This window comes from Hermetia illucens, chromosome 6 (genome assembly GCF_905115235.1).
Source record: "Hermetia illucens chromosome 6, iHerIll2.2.curated.20191125, whole genome shotgun sequence".
Lineage (NCBI taxonomy): Eukaryota > Metazoa > Arthropoda > Insecta > Diptera > Stratiomyidae > Hermetia > Hermetia illucens.
The window spans coordinates 27,077,470-27,091,796 of NC_051854.1; the positions used below are offsets into that span (position 1 = coordinate 27,077,470).

The 14,327-nt window shown below is 41.2% G+C and overlaps 1 protein-coding gene across 1 annotated transcript in view; it reads left to right on the top strand.

Annotated features, from left to right (window-relative positions):
• The window catches only part of LOC119658849 (TBC1 domain family member whacked), a 121,676-nt gene extending 107,777 nt beyond the window's left edge, over positions 1-13,899 (top strand). The window contains exon 5 of the mRNA XM_038066599.1: positions 6,801-13,899. Coding sequence (XP_037922527.1) covers positions 6,801-7,284 — 484 coding nt within the window. The 3' untranslated portion in view covers positions 7,285-13,899. The remainder of the gene's footprint in view (positions 1-6,800) is intronic.
• The last annotated feature ends 428 nt before the right edge of the window (positions 13,900-14,327 follow it).

The window sequence follows — 14,327 nt, forward strand, 5'->3', positions numbered from 1 at the left end:
CGACGTTCTTCACGGGCAACCACCTCTCTTAAGTTCTCGCCCTTATGGTAGATAGCTTTTCACTCCTTGGCAAGGAGGGCAACGAAGATCACTCCCGCGATCACCACCACGGCATGCTCGGAGACGGTGCGATAAGCAGACGCCACTCGCAAAGCTCCCCGCCTCTGCACTTGAGCAAGGCGCTTGTGATGCACCTCCTTAATATAGGGCCCTCAACATTCGCCATTAGCCGACTCAAAGCCAAGACTCCAGCTGCAGCCCTGTCCGCTATTGCTTTGCTTGAAGAAACTCAGCTTCGAGTCGAGCATTAAACCAAGGAATTTAACCGCTGGTTTTGACTCTATAGTCAACTCGTCGATCGATTTGCAACACAGAATCGGGACTCTTCTTCTGGTCAAGATGACTACATCGGTTTTTTCCAGCGCAAGGCTGAAACTGTGAGAAGTCGTCCGTCCGCTTACCCGTCACATCAATATGCCAAGTCTCCTTTGTGCCTGTTCAACAGTGCGTCTCGCAATAAGTGCCGCAACATCGTCTACATAACCGACCAGGCGCGACTCTTCGGGCATATCGAGTCTCAGCAGACTATCATAGGAAGCATTCCAGAGGTCTGGCCCTAGGATGGATCCCTATGCTACTCCCGCCATGATTTCGATCGTCCTTTAGCCCTCTAGCGTCTCATAGAGCAGGGAGCGGTCTTTCAGATAATCGCTCAATATCCGCAAGAGGTAGCTTCGTACGTGGAATGAGTTTTCTAATGTGCCTACCATTCATCTTACCGAATTAAAGGCATTTCTGACATCAAGCGTTATGAGGAGCACTATCCGTCATGATGGGCGGCTGTGTACCTCGGCTCGATGAACCGCATCTACGACCTCCATAATAGCATCCACTGTGCATCTCCCTGGTCTCAACCCGAACTGCCTTGCGGATAAGTCCCTTGCGGATCGCCTCAGCGACTTTACTCTCGAGCTTCTCGAGCACTTTCTCGGCCGTGTCAAGCATCCACAGCGGTCGGTATGCAGACGGGAGCTCCGGGTCCCGGGTACCCTTATTGATCAGCGCGAGCCTGGCCTCTTTCCAGCGACACGGAAAAATGCCCTTCTTCAAGCAAGCGTTGAACACTTCAAGCAGCAATTCTGGCCGTTTGCGGAACACAAGTTTGTAAACTTCCGCCGGGATGCCATCAGTACCTGGCGCCTCGTTTTTCATAGTGAGAACCGCTTCTTTGAGCTCTCTCATTGCCCATCTAGTCGGTACTTAGTATGCTCCAAGAACTTCGACGAACTTCCCGATATTCACCCTCGCAATATTCCACAGGTAGGGTGTCGCGTTAGTGCCCACCGACAAGTAGCGTCAACCACTTCGAACACGATGTGCTGGTGATCACTTGCCGAAAAATCTTCTAGGACTCGCCACCCGTTCACCAATGATGCCAGAGATTCCGGCGCAAAAGTGATGTCAGTAATGCTTCCTTCAAAGCCTGGGCGTCAAAACGTTGGCATGGATTCGGTGTGCTCGAAAAGGCGTCCTCCAGAGCATCAAGCCGGCGCCGAAAGTCCGGTATCGTCTCGTTGAGCGTTAGGTAAACGCTAAAAAACGATATCCCTAAACACCAGATCCAGACAAATACGTTCCCTCGGCCTTCGGCAAGAACACGAAATCGAACATCGTCCCGAACCCAGATCGAAGCGGTGCCCGATAAGTCGAGTTGCCATGAGGCCGGGTCCTTATTTCGATATTGCTCGCTGCGAAGACTTTATCACTTTTATTGTTTCCGTCGCGTAGACCTCCAGATCCTTTAGGCACTTTGCTGTAACAACCGTAGCTAGATCATCTATAAAGTCAACACTCGTACTCCCCTCTGAGACTAAGCATCCCATTAAACGTGGCAATCCACAACCATACCGAATGGTACGCGCCTTCGATGACAATGTACTCTTTAGGGCCCTCATCCTTCTCGCATTAGAGACTTCTTTCTGAGAGGTAATTTTCGATCAGATTCGCTAAAAATTAGCAAACAAACTTTTAATTCTGTTCCCGTTGGCCGAGTTGAATGCGTTTTGGACATCCAATGTCAACACCGCACTGCAACCGGCAGAAACCAGCGCGTCTTTTGCCAGATTCGCGACAACGCTTATTGGATCCACTGTAGGGGGCACGGGGGCGAAAACTACGATGGGAGTTTATTGTAGATGACTCTTTCCATCGTCTTCCCCATTGTATTCAACAAGCAGATCGGGCGATATGACGCTGGGTCTCCAGGTGGCTTGTTGGCTTTAGGAAGCAACACTAACTTTTACTTTTCGTACGGAATATTCCTTCTTATAGGCACGCCTGGAAAGTGCTAGCAAAAAGGTCGAGCCTAGTCTGCATTGCCAGCTACAAATCTGTGTTAGGGATGACATTTAAACCTGGGGCCTTGTTGTCGCCAATTCTACCATATATTTCCCGCAACTCCTTGTTTGCACTGATGAAGGGAACAAGTGGTTCCCGAAATATTGGTATTTGCAAGAATAAAGTACCTACACCAACGGAAACGAAACAACAAGTTTTCATTACTTCTATTACTTCCTCGTTAAGCTAGACAACGGTTTACCTTCCGCTATTTTCGTGCTGAGGAAACAAAGTGATAATAATCTCTAAATAAAGGGCTATTAAGAGAGGGTTATTTGACCAAGATCCATGACTAGGTAAGAAAGCAGACGCCATTCACGGTCTTGAAATATTTGAGGGAGGGTATCATAATATTCTGAACCCCTGTATATCGTCAAGGCAAGGTGGTATCGAGGGCATCACAATTTAAAAAAAACTGGTCCTAGCGGATTCCCGTTTTGGATTTCAAATTCAACTAAATTAGGTACGGATCCTAAAAATTACTCACTGCCGAACCAGCAGCAAATTTTGCATGCCGCACAGTCGCCTAAAGCGAGACAAAATGCGCCAATTGATCCTCCAGGTAGGAGGTTGGGTAGGGCTCACAATCCTACATGGAGAAAAATTGTTACGAAGGCAAAAAGAAGTCTCCGACCGGATTAAGTTGACGGACCCCACAAAAGAAAAGAACAAAAGGTTTGCGCATTTTCTCGTGGAACATGCCCTTCCTACCGAAAGCTGCTCAGCTAACCGTTTCAATGGCCTGTCTGTCTGACTAATGGCACAGCCTTGAAAGCATTTGACAATCCGCTGCAGATCTCACTTGTCTAAAACCAAATTACCTTGAGAATGGGTTCCAGCAACACGAGTTTACTTCTGATGAACAAGGATTTATGCTAACACAAAGTGTTTCATTTGTTTGGCGTTAAACGCACAGAGTTTCTGCAGAGCCCTAATACGAGGAATCCCCCATTCAAATGTTCTTCCATCAAGGTTTCTCCCAATCAGCATTTTCTTCTAAGATGCCGTCCTCCAGAGTATCGAACCTGTGTCGAAAGTCCGGCATCGACTCGTTTGTTAGATTAGATAGACCCCTATTCCAGACAAAGTAATTCCATATAAGTTGACGACCCACAGAAGCATGCGATGCCACCATACCCAGAAAATGAGTGCTCCTCAGATGGGAATTCAATTAATGGTGCAATAGCCCTTTCTACGAAAATGCCGGAAAACAATTTTTGGCCACCGCCGGAGAACTATAGAAAATATCTGGCTCCATGTTTTGATGGTATTCACGGCAGAAGTCTGAAGGTGAAGTCAGGGTTGTCTTAGTTTCTAAAGCCTTGAAGGCATTCCTAAAGGAAGGAATATTCCCTAGTGGAAAAAACCAGATATTCGGACTGCTGAGACTGAATAGATATGAAAAATATGTCCAACTTAGCAAAGCGATAACGTACTTCTGAATACCTTCATAGAGAATTAATTGACTCCGGAAGGTTGATGGACCCAGGAAGTACATCAACACAACGGGAATACCATTACTGTATACATATATTCGACTGTAAAAGATTTGAAGGATGCAGAAGTCTACGAAAAGGAGCTAATAAGAATAGTGAATAATTGGAAATGGCTGATTTGTCCTCCTTGGTGGAGGAGGAGACCAAACGGATCACTACCACAACTCTAGGAAGAAAATGTGGTCGAAGTGAATATGGTGGGCATATTATCATCTTGGAGCTGGCTATCGAACATCTTGGGTAATGATTGGGTAGGATAGACTTCAGTAATTTTCGTCAGCACAGAGATGAAGAGTAAAGAGTTTCTCAATTCTAAAACAAAGCAAATTTGCTTCGAGTAGCTTAGGTCCGAATAAGCAGTTTTGTCCGCAATGCAATTCGCTATGATAGCATTCTTGTGAATTTACAAACAAGTCGGGAAACCGGAAGCTAGACGCTTCATGAAAGGTTTTGTGTATTTCTCTTATTCGTATGTAGCACGTAATATATCCATATATTATGTGAGAATATCTACTTTCAAGTGATATTGACATTCAAAGACTTGAATTTACACAGAAGTGACAGCTTTGACCTATTATAACTTTGTTAGTAATAGTGTGATTTTTACCAAAATTTGGTAGGATCAGGCTCTATATCATCATCATCATCATCATCAACGGCGCAACAACCGGTATCCGGTCTAGGCCTGCCTTGATAAGGAACTCCAGACATCCCGGTTTTGCGCCGAGGTCCACCAATTCGATATTCCCAAAAGCTGTCTGGCATCCTGGCCTACGCCATCGCTCCATCTTAGGCAGGGTCTGCCTCGTCTTCTTTTTCTACCATAGATATTGCTCTTATAGACTTTCCGGGCTGGATCCATAACATGACGGTCATGGTATCGCTCATAGATTTCGTCATTGTGTAGGCTACGGAATCGTCCATCCTCATGTAGAAGGTCAACAATTCTTCGGAGGATTCTTCTCTCAAACGCGGCCAAGAGTTCGCAAGTCTTCTTGCTAAGAACCCAAGTCTCCGAGGAATACATGAGGACTGGCAAGATCATTGTTTTGTACAGTAAGAGCTTTGACCCTATGGTGAGACGTTTCGAGCGAAACAGTTTTTGTAAGCTGAAATAGGCTCTGTTGGCTGACAACACCCGTGCGCGGATTTCATCATCGTAGCTGTTATCGGTTGTGATGTTCGACCCTAGATAGGAGAAATGATCAACGGTCTCGAAGTTGTAGTCTGATATCTTTATTCTTCCCGTTTGACCAGTGCGGTTTGCTGTTGCTGGTTGTTTGGTTTTCGGTGCTGACGTTGCCACCATATATTTTGTCTTGGCTTCATTGATGTGCAGCCCAAGATCTCGCGCCGCCTGCTCGATCTGGATGAAAGCAGTTTGTACGTCTCGGGTGGTTCTTCCCATGATGTCGATATCGTCAACATAGGCCAGTAGTTGAGTGGACTTAAAGGCTCTATACCGTAGCCTATATTGCATTCGTGATTTTAGGAAGAACTTAAGAGGGGTTTTCCTGCCAATTACTAAAAATGACTATACTATATTAACTTTATTTGACCAGGTATCTGTATGGAGGGTATTTTGGAGCCTAGGCACCATACACTGGCAGCCTCTTGACTTTTTTCAGATTTTTCGGTTAAATAGTTTCTGAGAATGGGTCCGTTAAAGAAATAATCACTTTCATCCTCGCGAACTCCCCACCTTTCCAACAAATGTCAAAACTAAGACCGGCTTCGAAAAGTACCAACCGAGACCTTTAATTTGATACCCCACAAGACAATATTTGATGAAAAAAAATGTACACCCCCCTTTGGATGTACAGGACCCCCCCTTAAATCCGACTCACTATATGCGTGAGCGTTCACAGTTCCCACCTTTGTACCAAATTTGGTGCCAATCGCTGCAACCGTCTCCGAGAAAACTGCGTGTGGCGGACAGAGAGACAGACAGACAGTAAACCGATTTTAATAAGGTTTTGTGTTTACACAAAACGTTAAAAAGGGACAGACGATTTCGTCAATGACGTCATCCGAGAAGTATTCCAAACGAAGCCAAAAAAATTATAGACCGAATTATCATCTGCAAATCGTCACTATCGCAATCTATTCATGAAGCGGATGTGGATTGTCAATAAAAAATGGATTGCTTGCCAATCGTCAAGCGACAGCGGTCGTGGTCGAATGGCGTTGAATCGGCGCTTGGTAAACCAGGGAGGTTTCCACTGTGTGCTTGGTGGTATTGGCAGGGAATTATCTACTGTGAGCTGCTCACCTATGGCGAAATTCTCAATTCTCATCTGCACTGTGAACAATTGGACCATCTGAAGAAAATATTTGCCCAAAAGCGGTTAGCTTTTACCAGTAGACGAGCGACATTAGATTAGGACAATATGAGGCACATTGATAGCAGATAGTTTTTATACCTAATCCACCTAATAGTGTGGACCTAACACCCACTGATTAGCACCTGTTTTTGTCCATGGTTAATGATTTTGCTAGTGAAAAGCCGTCTCAAGAGAGGCTTGTGAAAATCGGCTGTTCCAGTTTTTTTTTGCCAATAGGGACGAGAGCTTCTATTTTCTTCTTCTTCAGCCTTTGTCCCGTTCAGATGCGGGGTCGACTTGAAGGACGAGGGCTTCTATGAGAGACGTAAAGTGGCAACAAGTTGCGGAAAAAATGCCGCATATTTAACCTAGGTCGGATCAGTCTAGGTATACTAAATAAAACTTACTACACCTAATATATCACTAGTTCGACAAGGCTATATGAGGTTCCAAATTTTAAAATAGTAATCACTAGTAACTAATCACCTGTAATCTGAACTTATTCTATCATATGAACAATTCTTCTTGGTTTTTATCCCATTCTAAGTGGATTTTATTAAAATTTTTCTCTTTTCTCTTTCAGCTATCTCGAAGACTACTTCAAGCCGGGACTCGAAGTCTTACAAAACGATGCAGCCATATTAAACGGCCTTCTAAAGAAGACCTCACCATCCGTCTATCGTCACCTGCAAAAGCACAAAGTTGAACCTCTTCTCTACATGACCGATTGGTTTTTATGTGCAATGACCCGAACATTACCCTGGGAAACTCTACTTCGTGTTTGGGATTGTTTTTTGGCCGAAGGAATTCGTGTAATATTCAAAGTAGCTCTAGTTATTTTAGGTGCCTCTCTGGGACGACATAAAGTTCGCAAACAGTGCAATGATTTATGCGAAACACTCGAAGTGCTCCGTTCACCCGATGAGAAAATTCTCGAAGAGGAATTCATTATTCATAATATGTTGCGATTAAACTTGACCGTAGCCGATTTCGAGATTGAACATATCCGACAGAAGACCCGACGAGCGAAACAGAAATTGCAGAACATGAATGATGAGCATAAATGATTAGCGGGGTGGAAAGGAGGTGGTCGTGGTGTTGTTGTGAGTAATTCAATTTAACTCAAGACGACCCATTTGTCCGCCTCCTTTTATGCATAATTAGTTGTCAATAAGTTTAGCGCTGTCGAAGTGCTGATGTAATTATGTTGCTGCTGGACAGTAGTCAATTAGCATAGAAAATTGAAGTTTGTGAATATCATCCAAAAAGTGTGATGATTAAGGAGTGAGGTTTCGATTCGATTTGATTCGTTTCGATAATTAAGGAAGCTGTAGATAGTAGGCATATGTATGTGTGAAGCAAATTAGTTTCTGTTTCATTCACCTAAAGTAGGTTAAGATAGAAAATTCAAAAGTTCGTCTTTCGCCTTTTCATTATATAGAAAGTGCGCTTTTGATATGATTTTTCTTTAAAATAAAATCGTCTAAAAGGATTTTCTAAAGTTTGATGCCTTTGAATGTATTTGTGAAATATGCACTACTTTCCTTTGCTTAACTTCACGCTTCCTTCTGTAAAAGTGGCTCAACTTAGATTGCTCATAAATGGCTTGGTAGAGTTTGTTTCCATAGTTATTGGACTATGGGTTTTATAGTAATAACTGTTGAATGAACATAGAAGTTTTTGCATATTTTTTTAATGGAAGAAGACGCAAACTACTCTAACGAACTGAAAAATTCAGTGGGCGATCTCGTTCCCGACTTCATAATATCGATGCACGCAGAATAAAACTGATTAAAATAAGGAACAATATTTCGTTTCCAAAATCGAGCAAACAAGAAGTTCAAAAACCTAAAAGTGCTAAATCAGTTAATAAAGCTTTCAGAATCGATTTCATGCGTTTACCCATTCGAGGCTCGGAAGGAAATATGTAGTTTGGATATTAAAACGTTAAATCGCATCTGGGCTAGTTTCTTCGTCTAAGTAAATCTACTTGGTCACCTCACCTTCCTTTCGGTTGTTCGAGAAAGGAGGTCATCTGTACCGCTGGACCAATTTCTCCACGAATGTCCTTGAGTTTTTATAAATCTAGGCCTTTACAATGATTCAGGCGCTTCTTGGACACAGCGCTCATTTCGAATACTCAGAGATGCGTTTCCTACGAAACTGAGATAAATAGCCATTCGGGACCTGTGAGAAAAGGGACAATGGAATGAGTTCGCCTTTCAAATCGAGGCCAAAACAATCTCTTGAGAATTTGACAAACTGGTCCACGACCATAAGGATATTTAATAGACATGTACGTGGTGATCACTCCTTGCAAACCACATATGACAGGACCCAACAATTTGCAGAAAGATAAATCCCAACTTTCAAAAACCGGTGGCTCAGTCATTCTCAACGGTGAAAAATAGATTGAAATCACGAAAACGCGGTTGGAGATCACAAAATCCAAGAAGAAAAACCAAAAAGAAAAGACCAAATTTTTCCTGAAATGCCGAATAAAAATTTTTATTTTCTATATTCGGATATCTCGAGGACCAGTTGTCCTCTTCCTCAGTGCGTTTTGGACTAGTCTTTAGATTTCCTCAGTAAGTGTTAGTCAAACGATTAGACTACCGAGCTAAGCAAGAGGACAGCTGGTTCTCGAAATATCCGAATGTGGGAAATAAAAATTCTTATTCGCCATTTCAAGAAAAAATTACGCTTTTCTTACTAAAAAACCAGCCCGGAAAATAACATAGATAACAGTAGGACTCATCCAGTACTTAATTACCTACATCCAGGCGAAATATTTTATTCGATAGAGTTACCTAAGCAGATCATGTCAGTGTCGTAGGGAAAATCACGCAGGCGCCCCCAAGTAACTACAGAATCAATACAACTTCACTAATTCTGGGACCTCTTCAGAAGGCTTCTGGCATTCTCATCCCCCTTTTGACGGGCCTGTGTCTTGTCCAATGAAATTTGCATCTTGAATTATTTCCTTCACTCATTCAGTGTTGAATATACCAGGTTTGTTCAATAAGTTTTGCGGTTCGATAAGAAAAATACAATTTTATGGTTTGAAATACACTTCATTAATCAGTACAACCTCCGTGAACATCAATACACTTGTTCCAACGAGATTCTAATTTATGAATTCCATCCCTGAAGTGAGAATCTGGAGAGGCTGAAAAATACGCTTCCACAGCTGTTATGACCTCATCATTTGATGAAAAACGCTTTCCACCAATTTTTCAGGTCTGTAAGCAGATGGAAGTCGCTAGGGACCAAATCTGATGAATACGATGGATGCTCCAACAATCCAAACTTGAATTCATGGATTTTAGCCATTGTCAAAATGCTCTTGTGACACGGTGCACTGTCCTGATAAAAAGGATTTTTTTTCTTCTGGAAACCTAGTCTTTTTTTACGATTTTTTTCCTTCAGTTGGCCTAAAAGGATACAATAATATTCAGAATTTATTGTTTCACCAATTTGCAAGTAATCCACAAACAAAATTCCTCTTGTATCCCAAAAAACTGATGCTAACACCTTATTGGCCGATTTATGGACACGAACTCGTTTCGGAGCCGAAGAACCAGGTTCAATCAAATCTTTGCTTCTTGTTTTGATTGAGGATCATGGTGATAGACCCATGTCGCATCCATAGTGATGAATCGACCCACAAAACCCATTTTATCCTTTCGAAAACGCTCTAAATGTTGCTGAGAAAGTCGCATTCGAATGTGTTTTTGTTCCATTATTAGCAAATGCGGCACCCATTGTGCCCACAGCTTTCTGAAACCCAATACTTCAGCCAAAATATGTTGTTTGCAAGGCTTGTATGACCACCTTTAATTTCAGCAACCCAACTTTCTACTGTACTAATCGGAAGCGAAGAGTCCTTCTACATTTTCAACACCCGTTCATAAATTTCCTTTGCTTTTAAACCTCCCAAAAATAAAAATTCAATCACTTGACGATACTTGACTTTTTCCATTGTAAAAACATACTGGGGCCAGTCGATACTAAATGGCCTGTGAACAAGGAATGAATTGACAGATTGGAATGAAACTTTACATACGTCCATATGAAGAGTGTACCAATGTAACGAAAAAAAATTAGGCTAGTAGCAACGCCCTCTCTTATCGAACCGCAAAACTTATTGAACAACTTAATATTTCACCAATAGTCGTGAATCGAATCAGGATTGATTGATTTAAATCGATGATCTGATCTGGAGAATATGGTGGATGGTAAAGAACCTTCCATTCGAATTTCTGGAGTGGGCCTAGGAACACTTGTGTATCGTGAGACCTAGGGTCCTTGCTGATCGTACTGTATCTGTCAATGCACTATACCCTCCTGATCCGACCAAGTGCAAATCATGGTCTTCGGGTGAAGGTTCTGTTTAGCACTCGGCGTTTCTCCTGAAGTCTCCCATTTTTTTCTTGGCCTCATGTTGATATATAGGAGCCATTTCTTATCACCGTTACAATTCATCCTAGTATTCTTAAGACACGGACTGATTTTGTGTTCAAAATCAAAGCTTTGCTGTGACTAACAACGGTACCAGTCTATACTGAGTGCATGGCTCAGTATTCAAACTGGTGGAAGCAAAAACTTCTAAAATTTTTATCGAACTAAAGAGTACAGCACCTGAGTTATAAGCGAAACACCACGCTTGCCCCCGAAGATCTCTTGTCTGCTTGGACATAATCATAACCGCCACAAAACCCCCCCTATAGGGGGCTAACCGCAAATAGCAGTGAAGACATGCCCCAGGAATTGTCCTGAGACAAATCAACTCAGGGGGCCATCTCGGATACCATGGTACCAGATAACCTCTAGTGAAGCTTCATGGCCGAAGCCACTTCAGGGAGCCCCCGTGCAGGGCATACTGCATTAAACTTAGGGCTCCACAATTCGGTACAACAAATATTGTTCGTGTCCACGTATTGCTCGGTGGAGGGCAAAATTATGAGAGGTAACTTTAAGGTGCCTTTCTTTGTTTTTTCACGGAGCTCATGTGGCATCGCGTTGCCGATTTTTCGGTAAAGCTCACAGGATGGCAATGGTTGAGCACTGCTACCTGATCCTAGCTCATTTTTTCTCTAATTCATCATCTGTTTTGCTAACGTTCACCTTCAAAAGTACTTTAGAGACGATCTTTATAGATTTCTAAAGTTCCCCTGCCACGGATGCCAAGGTTACCGTTTTCGACTTTTGCGAACAATTTCCTTGCTGTTGACGCACCCATGACGCCATCTCCATAAACGTGGAAAATGTTCCAAACAGCTGTATCAGTTTTGTCGTCACAATGAAAGGCGAAAAATAGGAGATGTCCACAATGACGCTCTATTACTCGGTCTACAAAATGATGGAAAAACTTTCTCAATAACAAACATTTGCAACATTTTGGGGAATAGAAAAAGGTTTTTGCAAATGACTGTAAACATTTTGCAAAATAACAAAACAAATTTTGCTAAAATAAAAACACAAAACTTTCCCAACATGTTGACCTACCCAACAAGAATTATTCATTATAATATTTGAAAAGAAACACTAATTTTGGTGGAATCCCAGAAATGTAACTGTTTTTCTTGGAGATTTGTCAGACGTTTTTTAAGGAATCCGTGTTTTTTTGCTGTTTGAGGGCGACACGTCCCATGTAACGAGTTCGGGACGGAACAGAAACTTGAATCTTGAATAAAGCCAGACTCTTATTGCCAGTCCGCGAGAGTGGTTCCAAAAATGTTCACATGCAAATGATATGATCCTTATTGACTTTCTTCTTTTTCTTACTCCGAACGCTTTGCATATAACGTCGACTTGAGTGTTATTATTGTAAACATTAGTAGTTTTCTTAGAGGGTTGCCAGTTAATAAAATTGAAATCTACCGATTATATTATAAATAAAAAAAATCATGATTTATTTGATTTAAAAAAATCAGTTAGAAACAAACAAAAAATCATGATTTTTATGAACCCTGGGTCGAATAACTGTCAAACTGTCAACTTTGCACTCTGCATAGGAGGGAAACTCCTTCTCCAATATTCTACCATTAAGAAACAATTCACCAGAGCCATGTCAGCGTTTTAGCCACTTCTATGAATTTTGATGTTGTGTCTATTCTAGAAATTGTAATGATATTCTGATTTCAAACCTTAGTTGTAATGAAATTCGGTCACAGACGCGAAATACTTTTAGATTAGATAAAATTAGCTTTCAGCTTCCGGTTTCCGGTCCTTTAATTGTTCGTAATTTGGATGATTCCCCGCTTTTAACCGGGAACATTCCGGCGTGAACAAGGCCTTCTAAATCCAAGCTGGATTCATATGCAAATAATATAATAAACCCAAACATCCGAGTACAATTGAAAGAAAAACAAACAATTTTTATATGTAGTGAATAACCTAAACTGTAAATGAATATATAAAAGTCAAAACATATATCTATTTCTCTACAGATACATTTTACTAAACTCATTCCAATTAGAAACAATGAAAACATTTGTAAATCTTCAAAATATCAAACAATATCTATAAAGCTGGTTGTAAGGTCTAAATCGAAACTAGAGTTACATTACTGTAAGCAATTTTTATAGGTGGAAAGTGAGAGGAGACAATTCGGATGAATAAGTAGTTTTTCTACATAAACCCTTCCAATACATTCTAAAGTGGTAAAAGTTAAAATTAAGTCACAGATCCCTCATGAATAAAGGTTTTTTGAGAGAACAATGTTCAAAATTGTGCAATCCTGTTTGAAACGAAATCTACGAAACGAGAAAGAAATGAACAAGAAATCTACACCTTTTATTTACAAGATTTATTTAAATATCGTAATTTATTTAATATATATATTTCCTTTTGCTCTTTCAGAGCCATTCACGTTCTATTATTCGCGCTCATTAAACTTTAGATTTAGTTGAATTGCTTCAAGTCATGCTTTTCCCTGGATTCATTGAAAGGAGACACAATTTTTTATCACTAGTTTACACTTAGCACAACGTGAACAATTATTTTGTTGTAAAAATTAATGTTTGCAAAACAAAACCACGTCTTCCAGAGGATATGTTGCGCTAGTAGACTTATTTTTTTCATGGCGGAACAGAGCACTCCTTGAGGTCAAAGAGAAGCTTCACAATTGTTTTTATTATCGAGTATTATTTATTTTATATCTTTAGATTATTCGTAGGCATCTAGGATGCTTTATGATCACGATTAATCAAGTATTCGTTGCAATATAGATGCGAAATCGCTCTAACAAAAACTCAGAGAAAAAGATTCGATGAGATAATCAAATTCGGAAAAGTAACATATCATTCCCAGGAAAAAGAGAAAATTGAATACAAAATGAATGGAAAATGAATATTAACAAAGTAGAACGTTTACAAAAAGTCCACAAGCCATTATATATTTACCTAGCCAATATCTATTTGTAGTTTTCGTAACCGTTTATTACATTTTATGTATTTATTACTTATTTAAGGACATCGTTTGAATATCTTTGTGTCATACTCTTGTTTGACCTTGTTGCATCTTCTGAGTTGTGGTAAATAATCTTTTTGTTTAATGGCTTCAATATTTTCGAGACTAAACGTTTGGATAAGAGGCGAAATTTAATAATTAATATGTTAACACCTTCTATGTTAATTGTAAAGAGAAATATATGAACATGAAGATATGAAGAAAGTGAATTTGTGTTTGTTTCAGTAACATTCTGTGTGACATGCGAGTGCAGAAAATGGTATTTTCAGCGACGTAGGAGCTGAACTTGAACCGGGAAACCAGACATCGTTTCCAACAATTACTTAGCGTAGCAAGTTTTCAGTAACCTTTGAGCGCAGATGCTTTGAAGAATGCCTACTCATCAGCCTTCGTACAACCCAATGGTTGTGATTTACCTGGGGGTTCGCCCGAGAGCGTGCGTAACACCTGGCCCTCAGCAGGTGTCCCAGGCAACTACTGTGAGAGTAGGCCTCTGCGTTCAGATGGGGTTCCAGTACCATAAATAGAAATAGAATGGGCTGATGGAACTGGAGGAACTATTGGACCGCATCTCCTTCTATAGGCGAACGTGGAGAGCAGAAACAGCCGCACTCCCCGCTGAGAACGCTGCTTGCGT